At 42.3% G+C, this 19,301-nt stretch overlaps 2 protein-coding genes across 6 annotated transcripts in view; one reads left to right on the forward strand and one right to left on the reverse strand.

The window, feature by feature from the left end:
• Nucleotides 1-11,230, reverse strand: part of CHRDL1 (chordin like 1) — a 39,801-nt gene extending 28,571 nt beyond the window's left edge. The window contains exons 1-4 of one of the 2 annotated variants that reach the window (XM_071757587.1): nt 10,641-11,230; nt 7,742-7,888; nt 5,754-5,866; nt 1,845-1,938 (exon numbers count right to left, since the gene is read on the reverse strand). In XM_071757587.1, coding sequence (XP_071613688.1) covers nt 1,845-1,938; nt 5,754-5,866; nt 7,742-7,868 — 334 coding nt within the window. In that variant the 5' untranslated portion in view covers nt 7,869-7,888; nt 10,641-11,230. The remainder of the gene's footprint in view (nt 1-1,844; nt 1,939-5,753; nt 5,867-7,741; nt 7,889-10,640) is intronic. The other variant, XM_071757586.1, reaches the window with a different exon arrangement.
• PAK3 (p21 (RAC1) activated kinase 3) overlaps nt 1-19,301 on the forward strand; it is a 243,675-nt gene that overhangs the window by 87,745 nt on the left and 136,629 nt on the right. The window lies entirely within an intron of this gene.

Genomic DNA, 19,301 nt, shown 5'->3' on the forward strand with positions numbered 1-19,301 from the left:
AGTTTACAGGGGTCCTTACTCTTTCTTAGTAGGTCATTGTAGGTTTTAAAATCTTAACAGGTATCAAGACATTTACAGCCTCATGCACAGAAAAAAAGCCAAACAGTTCAGTGCCAAAGAGCACTTGAAGAAGAAACAGTCAAGAAGCATTTATGTTTATGTATTAAATACTGTAAGGAGATACTAGGGAAAAAAAAAAAAAAAAAAAAAAGGAAGAAGATAAAGTTCTTTATCCCATATCCCAAATGCCAGTTACATATTGAGAGTGGTATTTCTATCATTTAACTTAAGCTGTCAAAAAAGTAAGCATCTAGCATAGGCTGTTGCATTTGCTCCCTCAATAATCAGTGGAGAGAGGCATCTCCAGGGAAAAATTCTTCTCATTCTGGGTAACAGGATGAATCACCCCCTGGGGACAGCATGTTTCCAACAGCTATAAAGGGTATCCAGTAGATTCCTTTGCCAACTGAAGTTTAGATTAGCTGGAAAAACAGACCAGATTTTGGGCACACGAGCACATAAGTCCTTCTTTTGATCTGAAAACAGAAAAGCTGTTCCCAGCTTCTTAGCAGTTGATCTGACAGTACTAGTTGGTCAAATAAAGTAATCTACCTTACAAACTATTGATTTTTATTAGACCATCATAGATAAAACTCTACCATCAGCCAGGTGCCAAAGTTACATCTGAAGTTCAGTGGGATGAATCTCATCCCAGGACACAAAAAGAGCAGCATCATGGCATCAGGTGAGTTTTGCACTTGAAATGCTTCTTCCTCACCGCTCTTTAAAAAAGGATTCTAGATACCTAGATCAGATATTGATGGACAGCAGCATATAATTGTCAGGATAGATGAATCCTACCAAAAATTGGTGGGTGAGTGCCATTTAATCTCCAGTAAGCACCCTCCAGTCCCAGCTGAACAGCAAACTGAGTTGTACACTCATGCCTCTCCACCACTGGGTACTGCCTCCTGCTCACAGATTTTGCTCAGGGAACAGCTGTTTTCCTCAGACAATGAAACTCTCTGGAGAAAGTCAAATAAAACCCCTTTCTATGATGCTGCATGAATACTCTTTTATAAGGAGAAATGAGGGGTGCCACTAAGACATTTAGGGGAAAGCTCCAGTCAAATCTCCCAGCCATTAGGCCATGTCGGGAATGTTGTAACAGCCTCGTGAAAGATCCTGCTCAGTCTCCTTCATACAGTGGCTCTTAATAATGAGCATATAATAAATGTACAGTCTGGAGGAATTTACTATACAGTATCCAATTGGATTTATATAGTCATAAACTTCTACAGGACTGCTTCTATGATTTACAACAGTCTCTACTAATTATGAAGCTATGCCTGGATTTGAGATGTAAAAGGCAAATGTAACCAGACTGGTTGTACAGTGATACTATACAAATGCACATTTGCCATAGCAATTTGGATTTGCTTGTTAACAGAGAACCCTTGCAAGTAAGCATGTATTTTAGCTTGTTCTTCTGACCAGCACCAAAAGCAGAAACCTAGGGAGTTTGGGGAATGGGTCTTACTGTGATGAAGTTTAGAGATAAGGGAAGGATTGGGGAGCAGATAGTCCACAGACCCCATCAGTTTAACTTCTGCTACCTTCTGCATGGTTTGTAGAGGATGCACTCAGAAGCTTCCCAATCCCTTCCCAAATTACACTGATTTCCTAAAAAGAAACCACCATAGGAAACCTGCAGGTTGCTGTAGGACCGGCCCCTCATGATCTAAGTAGATGTAAAAGGATGTTTATTTCACAGAAGTTTTCCAGCACAAACACTTAATTTTTAACTGCTTCAGAAAGGATTTTATGTCATTGCTGGGAATTACCTGGGCATCGTGGGCAGCACAGCTGTGGTACGTGCACAGGGGAAGGACAGTGTAGACTTGGGCATCTTATTCTGCTGCACAGTACATTGCCATTCTGCAGGTGGAACACAGTACAATACTTTAATGAAATGTGCTATCTTACCAGTTTCCATGTTCTCTATTCTGCACTTAGATATTTTTAAAACAAATGCCTTTTTACAGCCTTGTGGTTTCACTCACACCAGGGTACACCCAGACTACTTTCACTGCCACTGAATTTCTGCTGGAAGAATGAAGCAGAAATCCATACAAACCTTAAAATTGGAGAAAGTGCCTAAAAATGGATTGCAGCAATCTCCAGTTGTGTTTTTCTGTTGAGCAGATTACGCTTAGGAATCAGATTTCCAGAAATAAGGCACAGATAATGAATAGTAGGTCTCTGAGATATCCCCTACTGAGGGTTAGTTCAAGACCACAAGAGACAATAGCATCTGTAATCGTTCCTGAAAACTGTGGAGAGTCCTTTGTTTGTATTTTATGAGTTCCCCAGTAGACAAAAAACACCAGTTGGGAAGTAGCCATTTTTCTAAGAAATACGAGCAAGTCTTGGGAATAGTGTTCATTATTCATGCAATTAACATAATTCTCCATTTGACCACATCTAAGTTTGATTTATAATTAAAACACAGGGAATTTTTATTCTCCAGTGCCTGCAACCAGAAAGGACTATCCATTTCAAATTCCCATGTCCCATCTATAATTCATCCTCCTAATTTAGCTCTGAGTTGCTCATGTTTATAGCAAGAAAGATCCTGCAATATGAACACTGATACTATGCTACGACTGCAGTTTTAGGTGATGTCAGGAATAAACCTACTGCATTTTCCTTTGCCTTCTGGAGCACCAAAATGTTTCCAGGAAGGTGCAGACTTCCTTAGATAGTGCATGTATAGGCTTTTTTAGCCACCTCTTTCAAAATAATCCATTAACTCCTACATATCTGCAGACCACAGGCTGGAATCATACTGTTAGCTCATCACTACACAAGAACTACAGTTGTGCATCTGCTTTGGAAAGAGACACTAAAAATGATAGCACCATCTGGTTTCAATGATGACCAAAATTAAATATACTGATTTTATAGAGGAGAAGCAAATGTGAGGCTGCAGACTCTTTGCAGGACAGGGGCTGTGACTGCTTTGCACAGCTCCTTGCCCAGTAGAGCATTGCTGAGAACCTGGAGAGCACTGCTGTAGAAGAGAGGCTGGCACTGGTTCCATGTTGCTTACTTGACCTGTTCCATGGCCTCACTCCCTTTCTTATTATTAGTTCTGTGAAATCTCCTGGGGTGAATGTTTACTTTCAGGGCATCATCAGTTGTGATGAAAGTCCTGCAGTCCTGCTTTGCTCCTCAGTGCTGCCTGCAGTACTCTACTGTTTGCAGCAGGACAGAACTATTTTAACTGATCCTGTGCTGGGTGAGACTGATTTTATGCTTTGATTCAGTGATGTGTGGGAGACCAAGCCCTAATGACTAGAATAGGACTTAAGCTTCTACAGGGCCATGGGGAGCATTTTTGCATCTGATACCCAGAGTGTAGTGCATCTCTCTTCCCAAGCTGTGGTATCAGTGCTAAGTGTGGAAAGCATTCATTTTAGTCCCTGAAGTCTGTTGATCTGAGTAGGAACACAAGAAAGAGCTGCTGTGTTTTAGAAAGCAAAATAATGATCTGACAAATTGTCAGTGCCCCAATTTACCTGGCAGTCAACAGCGTCCACTGTGTAATGAGGGGTAGGGGAGTTGTAAAAAAAAGAATAAAAAAAAAAAAAAAAAGGAGGAAAAAGGGAAACAGAGTGAGAACACTGCATTATGTTTAGTTCTATTCTGGTCTAAGTATGTAAATTATAACTTATATACAAAAAGGAAGGCTTTTAAAAATTATTATTTAATGACAATCTGAATAATTTGGCCCCTGTTTGGTTTATTTGTCTCACTTTTTTGTTAAATATTAGAAGTATGTGTTGTGGGGGATGGACAGACAGACTTGCTTAGAGATGGAGCAGAGATCATATGGATCATGGTGTTTGAGGCAAGCAAAGAAATTTTGGTCACACTGGCGAGAAAGAACCCTGGGATTTTTTTGTATTACAGCAGTGTGAGGGAGTAGGTTGCTGCTTCAGACTCTGTACATACCCTTTACCTGATTTACTGCCAGGGAATCAGGTGGGTTACACTTAGGCCTCTCCTATTTTCTGACTGTGGCATACTTGGTTTTCTTTTTTTATGCTGTAATATATGGTTTAAGGTCTGTGGTATGTCATGGCACGTTTTCTGATGCTTTATCTGGTTTTCATTTCTTTGAAATTATAAATTATTGAGAGTTTCCTGATGACATGCAGCTTTTACTTTAGGTCAGTGTTCTGAGGGCATTTCTTTTGGCCAGGACAAAGCTCAAATGAATGTCTTGATGCTGCAACTGCTGTTTGGAATCTTTGTTTCAGGGAATAACAGTCACAGCCCAGAGTTCCCTCAGCATCCTCACTGCTTCAAATAACCCCAAATTACATTCTGCATCCTCACAGTACAACAAAGGTAAAACAAGGCAAAGAATTAAGAGTTCAGAACCACTTCTAAGCTGCATGTACTGTAATTAGCACAAGCAGTTTCTTTCTTTACTAATCCTGTTGCCCTGAACTGTCACTCTGGTCTTCATGCTCATGTGTGAAGGAAAGAAATAAAATGTACCCCATTTGTTGGAGCCTCACAGTGCATGGGTATGCTTGGAGCACAGCAGTGCTGTTCTCTCTAGAGCAGCAGATCATGCCCTTTCCCATCCCTCCAGCCTCACATCTTCCTAAAAATCATGGACCAGTAATTTGTACCCAGATCTCTAGGCTTTCCACTGGATTTCAGCTCCCACTCAAGTCACAGCCTACCAGCAATTCAATGTCTGTTACCACACGCTGACTCAAAGGCAATTTTCAACTTTGCATATAGCTCAGCAAAAGTGAGTGGAAACTTCTTTTTGCTATAACCAAGGACTTTTCTTTGTACTACATGGCCTTTCCTCTTACAGATCCATTTTGCTACACAGATCTGAGATGCAGCCAAGCTTGTGGGACTACTGTTTGTGTGTCTCTTCACTAAATGGTAGTAGCAGATCCCTCAGAGCAAATGCTGCACAGGGGCCCAATATTTTACAATTGCAGCCAAGAAAACTTTATTCTGCATTCAATACAGCAGACAAAACCTAGCATCTGGAGTGTCTCCTGTGTTAGTGATTAAGATCCCTTATTGTGTAGTCATTTTAAAGTACTCCAAGGGACACATTCTGCCCTCATTCTCCTGCCCCCCAAAGCTGCATCCGACACACTTGGGAGATCTGTGATTGCTGTGTCTTCCTATTGATGGTAGCCAAGGACCTGTCCTTTTGCTTCCCATCCCCTTTTCTCTTTTTTCATCATCTCATTCTTCTTTCACCTGTTTTTACAAATGGCAATATCCAAGCCTGTTCCTTCAGCACTTTAGGGCAGCAGATGCTGTGACTGTGGCAGTGTCTCTGCAGATGTGAGCACTGTCCATGGATCAAACCACTACAAATTCCAGTTCAGCATAATCCCCCCCACTGATGGAATTGTGAGGATTAAATTTAGGTACCAGCCTCCAGTTATTCAAGATGTAATGCTCAGCATTGACAAAGCTTCTGGCTAATTACAAAGCTGTTTTGTCTACCCCATGCAAGTATTTTTTGCCAGTTCTAGCCTTCTCTGTTATGATTTTCCCTTTGCTAATTCCACCTGCCTCTATTTCCTGACCAGAACCCATGAATGAAAACAAGTTTGGGCTTTGTCAATCTGTAGATACAACAGCAAGAGTTCTGGTCAATGAAGAGAGAAGTAGTTGTAGGATCAGTAACTCAGCAGTCCTACCTCTGAGCAAAGACAATTAACACAGTAAACGAGGCCATAGGGCTCCAGATAAGGATGCCATCTTTCTCCTACACGATACTTCTTATCTTGAAAGACACAGTAGGTATCTGAATCTGTAAAACAGTAAAGAATTAAAAGAGTGGTGAATGAATGTTCCCAGTCTGCACATACAAAATGTTTTTCACGTGTGTGGTGTTTTCTGTATTTTTCCTTCCCCTGGAAAATCACACAACAGAAATGCCCTTAATTTCATGTGCTGCTGTTTCTAACCTCCCAAACCAAACCAAACCAAATGACGTGGTCTCCCATCTTTCCAAAACTGCAGCTCCTGAAAGAGCTGGCAAAATGGCTTTCATATAGGGCAGGTTTCTTCTTTCACCTGCAAAACACAGGCTAAGATCCTCTTTAGGCAACAAAATTAAAGTGCTTGATTGCTCAGAAAGGTTTGTAGGAAGCAGAAACTTTTCACTACAAAACCAAAGCAATTGTCTCAACTTGAGAAATCCCAGGTTGTACAGGAGAGAGATTCTCAACAGGGAGACTACAAAAGGAAGATGAATGCATTGTATTTACACTCTATGTTCATTATCTCTGTATTTTAAGAACCTGTAAGTTTGTCCTAGTGTTTCAGAACAATTTTTGCTGAATTATATATGCAGTAGCACTCAAAATGTTTTAAGATCTGTTCATTTTGAGAACTTCCACTCTTGGAGCTGCAGTTTTGCAGATAGCTGCCTACCCATCAGACACTACTGCCCTGTCTTTTCCAGCCACATTATGGTTTCACATTGAACACTCCAATTCTTCAGTAAAAGGGTGTTTCTTATGTGCTTCCCTGAGGTAATTCCTTTCTGTTATCTTAAAGATGTCCAAATTCAGCTCAGTTCATCACCCTTCAGGGTATCTGACAAAATACCTGTCTTCCAAGTGATAAACCAAACAAGGGACATTCTTCATCTTTACTGGGCTAGAAGAAGGGATCATTAGTAGCAACTGTGAAATGATCTGCTTTCACTTCACACAAAACCGTGAGAAATGATATGCAGGATCTGAAAAAGCAGATGGCTGAAGTGGAGGTTGTAACTTCTCACACTGTGCTTTCCTTGATCAGGGAAAACTGCATCTGCATATTGTTTTCCTTTAAATTCTGTGGAGAAGTTGGGCCTTTGTTGAACTCATTCAGCTTTTTCTTTTTTTTTTTTTTTTTTTTTTTTTTGGTAATCTACCTGATTAGAAGCAGAAGCTGCTGATACTGAGGCTGAAAATTTTAACTACTTCTCAAGGACAAACAATATTGCTTGTAAGAAGAAGGCCAAAACCCAGCCTGTGCAGGTGGGGAGAACATTCCAGAGAGCTGGTAACAAACCCTGTCATAGTCAGTAACTCCCAGATTTATTTGGGTAGTTATTCCTCCTTGCCATGCTTTCTGAAATGTGTTAACATCTCCCACGGGTGACAGGCTTTGTTGAAATATTCCCCTTGTTTTGTTTGTGTGGTTTTTCAGTTCTTCTCATCAAGTTTTTGACAGTGCTTAGACTCTTTCATTTTCTCAAAGGATGTATCTAATGCAGTTCATATGAGGTTGTTTTTGGAACACAACAGAAAGGCCTTGGACGAGCTTCACACTAGCTGAAAACTTCAGTACAATAGTCTTACACATGGGACAAAATCCAGATAATCCATCAGATGTTTACAGAGGTCACTAAAATGGAATTAAGCACTCTCTTGATTCAGGATATTTGAAATAAAACAGATTCCCCAATTGATGTGTTACGTTCTTTATGATGCAGTGAAACCTGTACAGCTTTAGGAAAATGTGCCCCAGTTGTGGGTGTGACCTGATTCTACCAAATGTAGGATTAGAAGGTTTTGAACACAGTCCTACAGTTCAGCACATTCTAGTTTGAAGATTTTTTCTAAATCCCATGGAATAGAAGGAAAATGTGAAATCTGGGTGAATGTGACAGCTGTGTTTGAATTCTACTTACGTTTTACTTGTTCTAGTTTACCTCCATCTATGAAAAGGAGACAGAGCACACCAAAAAAGATAAAATGGAAATCTTCCAATATCCACTTTTTTCTCATCTTTGTTGACAAAAGGAAAAGAAAGAGCATCCAAAGCAGAAAATGTTGAGCTGTTGGGAAGAGAGGATTAAGAAATTAAACTGAATTCCTGTAAAATACTTAAAAATCTCTGACGTTGTTTCATTCAGCACAGAAAAATCTTAAACTGCCAGAAAGGAAAAATCATGGATCTTCATTTCATGGAAAGAGCTCTAGCTTCAGGTTATTTATTTCAGTTTTGAAAAATTCCCATTCACGAAAGCTGAAAACTTTATTACTTCTACTGAAGTCCTTATTTTATTCCAAATCAGAGAAATATGTCAAGTAAACAATCTAAATTCTTAAAGTTCTCTTTCACAAGAAACTAGTTTTGGAGATTTTCTTGCAGAGCAGCTTTTTTTGGTGTAATGTAGGAAATCCAGGTGTCAGTTGTACCACGTTTGCTCCATCATGAAGTTCACCTTGGGCATCCCTGGGTTTCTGGCCCTGCACTGGGGAAATCCAGGCTGGGGGGGAGGCTGACCATGCTGAGTCAATGGGAGTTTGCCTCATGGCATCTAACAGGCTTCTACCTCTATTCAATTCCCCACTCCTCCCCTCCCCCAATTACCATTGTTCTGGGATTGTGTATAATTAATTTTTCTAGAGTTAACCCCTCCACTGCCTTGATATCTGAACGCAGGATGGGGGAATTGCATCGTCTGCGTTTTTGTAGATTTTCAGTGTCAAAATCTTGCATATAAAGCAAAGCTTAATGCATTCTTTGTGTTGTGCAGAGGTGGTATCCTACTTGCTGTGTGCCATTCTGTTTATGTTTTTCTGTTTTTTAGAAGGTGAAATATTTTACAACAAAAAAACCCAGGAGTTAAAATAATTGAAGTAGAAGGTGTTTTTTGGTTTTTTTTTGTTTTTTTTTTGGGTAGCCAGTTTTCTCTGAATTGAAAAATATGTTGATGTTTTACTATATATCAGAATTCATTGCAAAAAGTAATCTTTTGCAATCTGTCCATAATTTACAGTGTTGGAAAATTTAGGTTTAGTTTTAAGAGTCATGATGTGGAGTCACACTTAGTTTTACTAAAGTTAAAAAAAAAAAAATAAAAAAAAAATCAGTATTGGAAAAATAAACAATCTGCTTTGTAAATTAATTTGACCTCTTCATATTTCATGAAAGTAGTGGAACTGTACATGAATACATTTCAGCTTCACCAAAACAGAAATGATAACCTGTATTTGTATACTCAAGATTAAGTGGTGGATAACTTGGAAGAAATTAACTAACCAGTAGGTTAACAAGCACTTAAACAACAAATCTTCCTACTAAGACTGTTGAGATGTAGGATGCTGTAACAAAGGGTGGGTGAGGTGGTTTTAGCAGCATGTTTTTATTGCCTTTACTGTTTAAGGGTTCTCTACAGTCCCAAACCACAACAAATGGACATGGTCCTTAACTAAGCAAATTTATGCCACTACTTGTCTGTGCTCAGTAAGCTCATGTAAATAATGCAAATTGCATCTGAAAACATTCAAAAAACCCCAACACTGTTATAAAGCACACTCCCTATGCAGTAACAAAAGAAATCTTTCCATTTATTTTGGAAGCTGAGGATAATATTCCCATTTCAGGAGAAAAGTTTAAGTCATTTTTTCCTTTCAATGTGTTCAAATCACATAGGACACTTTAAAGCCAAACAACCTCTTAAAAACTTGTAAAATTAAAACCTTGTAATTTAGTCCCAAGACAACGTGCATGCATGGAGAGCAACAGTAGCAGATCACTGGGACAAGCAGAAGAGTGAATGTTTAAATATTCTGACCTTCTTGGGGGTTGCTTAAACAAACAATATTTATAAATGGAGCACAATTATCCTTTGTGCAGCCCTTTACCTGGTAGCTAGATCGGGCAGCTCAAACCAAAAGGCTCAGAAATCCATCCATTTAAATGTCAGGTCTTCCAAAGGAAGAACGTTTTAAAACTTAAACTGCTTATGCTCCAAAGTGCTGCACAGCGATGTGATATGGAGGAGTTAATAACAGAAACGGGATGGGGACTTTTGATGTCTTTCTTAATTCTCTTTAATTTCTGTATTGTTGTTACTCCAAATATATACACATACTTTGCACTATTAGCACACTCCCTTTATTTCCCCAAAGGGCAACGGCTTAAAAATATTCCTGCATTTAAATAATCTCCGTTAGGATTAACCTGTTAATTATTGGTGTGTTTTCTGCTTAGCAGAAACAATGAAAACGATTCACTTCTTAATATGAGTAAGTCCCTGCAACAAGCCACATGGCTCTGTTTTTAACGCCTCGCCCTCCACAGAACCCGGCTGAGTAACTACAACAACACGCATCTCCCTCCTCTCTCCCCAAGGCTTTTAATCCTTGCTGCGAGCCTGCGCCTTTTACCGTCGGGGGGTTTGCTTTTAAGCCGGCGAATCTCCAAGCGAGCCGCGGCCGGAGGCTGCTGGCCCGTCCCGCTCCGCCCCGGGGGCGCCCAACCCGGCAGCACCCCGAGCCCCGCCCGGGGCCCCCGCGGAAGTTTCGGCGGAGGGCGAGCTGCCGTCGGGAGCCCCGGAGCGGAGCCCGGCCAGGTGCCCGCGGTGCCACCGAGGGGATGGCGGGGGGGCGGCCGGTCCCCGCCATCGGCAGGGGGAAAAGAGCCGGACCGAAAGCCCGGGAGGCGTCGGGTAAAGCCGCGGGGCAGCCGGTGCCGACAGCCCGGCTCCGGGGGAAGTGCCCACACCCGGGCCAGCGGGGCTGAGGCTTCCCCGGGGTCCCGGGAAGGGAAAGGAAGAGAAAAAGGGAAGGGAAGCTCACCTGGGGCAGGGTTGGAGGCCGCTCCGCTCCGCCGCGGGCCCTGGAGGCTGCTTGCGAATAGCGGCTCCGTTCCGCCGGGGTACGGGAGGGCTCCGGCCAGGCGGCTCCGCTTCCCCGGTCACGTTGCCATCTTCTTCTCCCGCCGCTCGCCCGGGTTTTTAGCTGTTGCCTTCGCTCCCGCTATGGCGATGCTGAGGGGACAAGCAGGGGACCGACGGGTCCTACGGCCACCGGCAGCCCCCGACTGATGGACGGGAGCGGGGAGGGCGGAATCCGCTAAACCCGAGCTGCGGGGCCGCCGCAGGACGGGCGCTCCGGACGGTACCGGGACACCTGCCACCGCCTCCTGCCCCAGCGGGAAGCGCTGCCAGGCCCCGCAGCCGGAGGATGCTCGGCGGCGGGTCCTGCCCCGCAGCCCCGCCGGCACTGGAGCGGCGGGAGGAGGAGTGGAGGAGCGGAGGAGCCCCGATCCGCCTCCCGCCCCTGCCCCCTCCTCTCCCGCGTACCCCTCCTGCCGCCCGGCACAGCAGCGTGACTGACACGGCCCGGGGTGGAGTTTGCTCCGGGGGGCCGGAGAGACGCGAGGGGGGGAGTGGGGTGCGGGAGCCGTTTTCCAGAGCACGGGGCTCAGCGCACGCCCCCCCGGCTCCCCTTCCCTGTGCGGGAACCACCTGCGGGACCCACACCCGGGCGGGCGGGACCTTGCTCCGGTGCGCTCAGGCAGGGCTGAGCGGGGGAACGGCACCGGCTCCGGCCATAGCTCCCTGCTGGGCAACCGCGCCCCGCAGGCGGCTTTCTGAGAGACGGGACTCGGCACCGAGTTGGCTCTTTAATGGGCTTTTCACACGCGGGGTGCCCTCCAGAGCAGAGCCGATGGAGTTAGCGTCCACTGGGATTTGTCAGACACCCTCTGCTGATACCCTCTGGTCTGATTTATTGTGTTAGAAGGTTTCAAGGTCACATTGAGATTCTGGTGGAACTAAATTAAACCCATGACTCATGACATTATATGCTTGGTCAAACATTCTTTTTCTCTCTTCTTGTAGTCCCTGTAACTAATAAGAAGAGATCAGTGAACCCTTGACAAATGATCTGAGAAAAAGGATGAGGTATGAAAAGACATCATGTGGAGAAACAAATTACAACCTATTTCCCCTAGTTTGGGACCAGGGTGTTTGAGGAGCACTGCTGGGAGGTCATACACCTCCCAGGCTTGGTAGATATTTTCAGAAGGCTGAAAATTGAGCAGAACTTTCATTTTTTCCATTTTAACTATGCTGGGCAAAATATTGAAAATACAGTGTATAGTGAAACCTTATACTTGTATGAGGAGAGAACAGTTGACTTACTAAGGTTTTTGTAGTGTGGCTTCATGAGTAACCAGGGCTGTATTAGTAAAATGTGATTTTATAACTCTTGATATAGGGAGGGAAAAAAAAGGGAAAGAAACTGCTCCATGCCTACTTCTATCTCTTGCACTCTTTGCCTTGTTGTGCACAGGCAGTAATCCCTGTTCCTGAGGAAAAATCATCACTTAAATCTCCCAGTCCTGAATGTGGCACCTACTGCAGCGAGCTGATACTATTTCACTGTGTGAAACAGGGATGGGCGACTGGAAAAACAAATAGTAACTCTGAATCAGAAAGATGATGGTAACTTGCACTTGAAGGCAAGTGCCTTGAAGGCAGCAGATCTGAGTTGTGCAAGCACTGGTCCTGCAGAGGAATATCCCTGCTCACAGAGGGAAGAGTTGAGCGTGTACACACATGCTTCTAAATTGTGCAGCTGTAGTAATGGGTAGCTGTTGTGCTGGGTTAAAGTGTGCAGGCTCAGCCTGTGGGATAAACTGCTCATGAATAACATATATCCTCAGATCTGTGGCTGAAATGTCCCTATTGCATTCTGCAAAGAGCAAAACCCAAAGCCAGTGTCTTCCCACAGACATTGACATGGAGTGGAGGGACTTTCCTAGGAGCTGCCTTTGGCTATTTGGGAGCATATGGGGTGTGGGAGTAGTAGTAAATCTTACCCTAGTATAAATTCACATGTGCCACTGGTCCTGTCTCAGAAACTGAGTTCTGAACCACAAGGAAACATTGAAGTGAAGGGTGTAACACCAAAGGTGAAACAAAGATACTGTGGCAGGAGCTTGTTACAGGAATCCTCAAGTAAGATGCAGTTGGTTGGGTATATCCCTTGATAGCTCTAAATTTGAACTAGGTTGCATCATCAGGGATGTTTCTTGGATTTAGTGCAGTCGTTGCAAGTTAAGCTTTGTCCTTTTGTCCTGCTGTCCTTACAGGAGGCTGAAGTTGTGCTGGTGACTCCACATGTGGTAGTTTTTCATCCAAGTAAAAAAATTGGTCCATTCCCTACAGTGTTTGGGCTAAACTGATATGACATCAGATTTCAGAGAAGTTTACGAGCTATTAAAATTCTCTTAATAACATAATTTAAAATACATTTCTTTATAGAAAAGGAGCGTTGCATGGGCTGTCCAAATTTCATTAAAGTATTTTTATTTTTGGAAATCCTGTATGGTTGGATGAAGGTCAGGTTCTGTGCTGGGTCTCTACTCTGAGAGGGTTTTGTTCCATTGTAGATGTTATTGATCAGAAACTGTGTTCTCTTTATGGATAAGGGTGGCCAAAATCAACAAACCTGCGGTGTCATTTTCAGAAGACTAAACATCTTGGGAAATGCAAGTAACTGTTTTCTTTAGTGTTTCTCATAGCCAAATACACAATTTGTAATTCTGCCTAGTAAAGAAAAGAGGTTGCAAATCTGTAGGAATCCACAGACCCTTGTAGGCAGGCTTGTTAATTTGATTTTGTAGCACCTGAATGACTTTGGTAGGTGCAGCTTTGGGTCTGTGCAGAGCTCAGTTTTGCTGTGTAGACATCTTCCAGAAAAGCTTCCCCACAACAGCCACCCAGCTCTGTCAGACTTCCTCCAGGCAGCATTCACCACAGGTATTTCCTTCTCTGTGCTGAGACAAAATCCAGTGTGTGTAAACAAAGACAGCACTAATTGTTGCAGTACTCTTTACATGTAGTCAGTGTAGTAGTAATGAGAAATGAAATATTTTCTATAGACTCTGTGACCTGAATTCTTTTGCAGAGAGATTCTTTGAGAAGTAATTCCTTATTTGGTCTCAAGAGTGCCTTGGGAAGGTTGCTATAGATGTCAGCATTTTCCACTGCATTCTGTAAGACTGTTTCAGAAGATGATGGTGTCTGACAGTCTCTAGATACCCTAGTTCAGGTGTAAGACCTTTGCTGAACATAGAAATATAGAAAGTGGAGTAATTTTCTCACTCTTTGGAAGTCTTAGATTGTGGAGAATTGGCTGAAACACCCCCTGTCTTAGGTGAGGGCTTGGGACTTACTGAATGGGCACGTGATGGAAACTCAGCCTCTCCAGGGCAGACTACCCTCATCCTGCTCTTAGTCCTGATCCTGTTACTCTGGCTGCACTTTTCATCAGTTTCTGGGGTGTCCCTGAGGACTTGGAGTGAAGATTCAGTTTAAAATTGTCAGGATCTGGTTCTTTCTTGGTCACACATAAAGGCTGCCTGTTTCTTCTCATACATCTTCACATGGCGTGGTGTCACATCAAGTGTTAGGGTTGTTAGGTCAAAGGATAATGTGACACATGCTGGACATTGGGCATGAATGAAAATTTGCTGAGTGATCTTTGCTGAGCTGGCAGGGTTTGGCAGCACCACGGGATCCTGGTAGTGTTGCACCCATGTCCAAGCTGTCCCTCTTCTCCTAAGTGTCTCCAAGGAGTAAGTGCAATTAGAAGCCAGCACTATTCATGTCTTGCCACAGCCCATTCTGCTTTGCCTTGTCTTGCAGCTGGTACAGCCCCATGCTAGGGAGTTTTACCTTATTCCCCATAGACCACAGCACTGAGAGGATTTAGCACACACCTTTCTCTGTGCTCTGTTCCTGCAGTTTGGGAAATCCAGGGCTGCTGCACACGTGGGACATGAAGAGCTCCAGAGAAGCATCAAGTACATAGTTGTTACCCCTCATGCTGCCGAGCAGAACTCACTGCTTGAATATGTTCTACATCCTGGTGTCTGGAGAGGAAAAAATTGCTCCCAGTAGTGGGCATTAGAGAGTCAGGGATGCTGTAGGTTTTTAAGAACACAGATTTAGCAATGAAATTCTCATTAGAGATGATGGAGGTTAAGCAGCTAATGAACTGACATTGCCAGTGGAAGGCCATCTCCTTGTGCTGTGCCTCCCAGTGACTGAGCAGTATGTAGGGATCCTGCTGTTATTTCTCAGTTCCTGTGAGGAAAAAAAAAACCCACAACAAACCAGGATAAAAGATTTTTGCCAATGCTAACACGTTTGTACACCATGTGGAGTTTTCTTAATTGGAGCAGACACTGAGCTTTGAGAGATGTTAGACACATGACACAACTTTCATTTGCCTCCCTGTCTTTTTTTTTTTTTTTTGTCCTTTGCTTTCAAGAAAAAATTATTAAATATGGTCAAATTTTCACTTCTGAAAAAATATGAAAATAAGTTCTTACACTAATGAATTCCTTGTTTTTTGCATTCCTATAAATTCAGTGGAGCCATTTGGAAAAATGTATCTTAAGATGCTAAATATTATTCCCAGGATTTTATAAAAATCTCTAAATTACTTTTTGTGGTTTGGATCAGCCCTCCAGCTATCATACTGAGAATACAATCTGGATGTTCATCAAGCAGTCTTCACGTATACTGTTAAACAAAAAGGGCTTCAGATGTGCATGATTTTGTGATTATGGCATAGGATGATCATGAGCATTCTCCACCCTCCTGTTCATTCTGTAGCAGTGACTTCATCCAAAGAGAGGTTTCCATTCTCTAGCACTAGAAATGAGTTTACTTATATGTGGTGTGAATGAGATGAACATTGTGATTCTGAGCTCACAATGCAGTTTGCTAAACAACAATATTTTTACATGCAGTGTCATATTGCAGCCCAGTTTCTCATTACCTAGATGTGGACATTTTCAGCTGACACTGAAGAGTAGCTGAAAATCTTCCACCGTTCTATCAAAAAATGCAAATAAAATACATGGCACTAAATCTCACTTCCAAATACACAGGTAAGAAAAGAGTTGCAAGAGCTGCTGGGAGCAAACATGAGAATGCAGGAGAAGGGAACCACAAGTTTTGCCATCCAGTCCTAGAAAAATTGAGGTGGGGTGTAGAGAATATTGATATATAGGTATAGAATAGATATACAGGCACTCAGCTGTGAGGCCCTCCTGATTTTTGCATTGATTTTCAAAGTGGTCATCAGCAGCTGCTTCTAATCCAATCCAGGCAATCCAGTCCATTCCAGACATTTATAAAATACCTATCACCACCACAGTGTGTGTGGAGCTGTAATTATGATCCTATCATTCTCTTTCATACCTGTAATGTCAAAGTCTGCAAGACAATTGTAGGAATTCAGAATTCTTTGTGTATTTATGAGCTGCATGAGCTTCACCCCGGTGAAGTACTCAGTGGTTTACTGAGAGTGAAATAGTAGTGAAGTGTAATCACCAAGATACCTAGAAGCAATTACTAATCAAACTTTCAAAAGAGTACAAAGAATCAACACAATCTACAATGAAATTGTGAAAAGGCTATTTTTGTGACATTCCCAGAAAGTTTTCCTGTCTGTCCTGTCTTTCCTTGTACCTTCTCATCCAGATTGTTTCCAATTCAGAAATTCTTGACCAGGTACACCTTACAATAAGGGCATTGAATTTTTTGACAGAAACCACTGATTTCTAATGTATCCCCTCTGTATGTTTATCCATCTAATTTACATTTTTTTATAAAAATGTAATTATTTAGCCATGCTAGACTTGGCTTTTTGTCTTTTCCTAGTATTAATGGTAGTAATGAATTCCTAAGCATGATATAATCTTGTACTGAAATGTAATGGGTGTTGGAGACATAACATCAGTAAAGTGGTTGAAAATAGAGCTCTAGATCCCTAGTTAATGCCAAATATTTAAAGAAAATGAAAGGGGCATTTTTTTCCTCAAGACACTTAGTCCAGATCTTTAGTCTGAACCCTCATCTAGAACTTCTGTATGGACAGCACTTTGTGGGTGGGAATTCTGCACAACACACAGTCACTACTTCTCCCCAAATGCCCTGCTGTGTAGCATGCAATAGCATCTTGGTGGCTGTGTCAGAAAGTGAAAAGCAGCATCAAACAATCCTTATAAGTGATTTTTTTCACAGTTCTGGGAGGAGCTTTATCTTCATTGTTTTTTTTCAGGACCGTTGTTTTTTTCAGTGGTTTTTTTTTTCTACTGTATTTGAAGAGAGCAGCAAGTGGTATTCTTCCCATGAAAACAGCAGCCTTTCATCCCTGCCATTGGAATTGATGGCTGGAATCACATTTGGTAGAAATTTGCAGAAGTTTCAAAGAATCCCAGTGACTTGCACTGGCTGAGGGTACAAGCAGTGACACATCTTGCAGATCACTCATACCGAGATAAAGATCCCCTGGCTGAGGCATTTCTTTACAGATAAAGCAGATAAACCCAGTCAGTCCTGTCCTCCAAGGTGTGACAGAAGGAGTCAAGGCAGACTGCACGAGGCTCTGGTTGCAATTCAAATAAACTTTTATAAAGCCCTGATTAGTGCTGCTGCTTTCGCCTTGGTCAGCCAAAGACAATAACAAGGAGGTTACCGAACACCTCGGCTATTATGTAATTCTTCTGCTCAGAAACTTGCTGGTGTGAGAGTGCTTTTGAAACCCATTAGTAAAACTGAACCTGCCAAATGAGCCTTCTCTGGGGAGAACAAAGTCAAATGTGTGCCAGCATGGAGCCAGAGCCTGCCAGGGGCTGAGCCCTCACAAATCCCATTGCTACCAGTGAGAGCTGAGGAGGCAAAGTCCTCCGTGTAACTGAGCCCAGTTGTAAAACAACTCATAACTGTGGGCCTGCCTTTCACATTGATAACACTATTGTGGTTTTACTCCTGACAGACCCTAATGTGTTGACTTGGACTAAACTGTGACTCCAGTCTGCTCAGTTCCAAAAAAGCCACTTGTCCTCTGTCTCACAGCATCCCACTGCCCGGGAGGGGCACTCCCTGACTTATGCCAGGATGTGGGACTGTGCTTTTTTGTTCATAAAGCCAGTCTTGAACTTTTTCTTCACCAGAAGATGGTGATCCTTTTGCTCAAAATTAGATAGAGAAGGAAAAAACAGCAGAGCTGTCTCAAAAAGCCACAATGAATTTTCAGCAGAGGATGGGAACATTGGAAATATCCAAGAAGATACTGGTGAAATTAGAAATGGCTCTTTGAGAAAAACTCTACAGAAAAAAAGTTCAAAATAAGGAAAGGTGGGGATTTCCTTTCATCGTTAAAAACATCAGTATAAAACACATGGAGAAAAACAAACAGTGAAGATACTGTTGCTAGTGGGCTGGCTTTTTAAGTATTAATGGAACCTCACAGAACAAGAGTTTCTTTTATTCTTTTTATCCCAGCTCCCTGCTTGCAAGGTTCTTGTGTGAACATGCAGCAGTTTCCAAGGCTGTGAAATTATCAGACCTGGACCAATGCCAGTACAAACCAATTTATTGGGGTCCAGCAATTAACTAAAACCTAGAAAGCTTGATTAATTGTGGCACTGCTCAGCAGGGAACATTGAGGAAAAAAAAAACCAGACTAAACTCCATGCAGTGTCCCTGTTCCATGTACCAGTTTACACTACATGTAAAGAAAATTTCCTCTCTTTAAATGCCTTTAGTGTAATATTTTGCATCATTTATTACAATACCATTTGAGAGAAAGGTAGTTGATGGCTCTCTGGATAATTTCCTAATAGCTCTTATCCTGTTACAATTTTTTTTGCTGTTGAATTAGTATCTTATTGTAACCCAAACAATGGGATATTTTATTGTAAAACAATGTTTTGTTAAGCTTCTGTCTGGAGGGACATCTTGAGAATCCAGCACTGCTCTCTTTCTTTCCCTTTCTTCAAATAGTGATGTGTGCAAGTAAGGTGAGAGTTTGGTGCAGAATTACTCAGCGTAGGAAAAAACCAAACAAAGTTTTGCTAAGAACACAGTTTACCAGGGCAGAATATGTTGACCGAAATGAAATCCTGTAGTCTGAGAAAATAGTCAGAAACTTACACAATTGGGATGTTTAAAAGCTGAATTAGAAATGTCTCATACATTATGGGAAAGAATTCCAAGGTGTAATGGAGGTGTTAGGTGATTTTATTAGGATAGTATTAAACATATCCATGTTGGTTGCTTTACTGTAGGGCTTGTCATAAAACCTCTGCATAAAGCAGAATTAAAAAATCTCATTTCTAGTTGCCTTAGTGATGCATTAATCACTTCTAATACAGGTTACTCAGAAGGAAGTTAATATTCCAACTCTGTGGAATGCCCTGCTGCAGTGTCATGGGGAGTACAAAACAGTGCATCTAGCATGGCATCTTAGTTCCTCTTGCATGAAAATAATTCAGTGGCTAGTAAAGGAAAAATCTGTCTGTAAATAAAGAAGTAGTGCTAAAAGAACAGTCATCCCTGCCCAATGAACGATGGATGCAGGCAAATGTTTTTACCTTTTCAGCATCATTTTGTATCCTAAGCTGCAACCAACTGCAACACTGTCATATTC

The sequence above is a fragment of the Heliangelus exortis genome, chromosome 14, assembly GCF_036169615.1.
Source record: "Heliangelus exortis chromosome 14, bHelExo1.hap1, whole genome shotgun sequence".
Classification (NCBI taxonomy): domain Eukaryota; kingdom Metazoa; phylum Chordata; class Aves; order Apodiformes; family Trochilidae; genus Heliangelus; species Heliangelus exortis.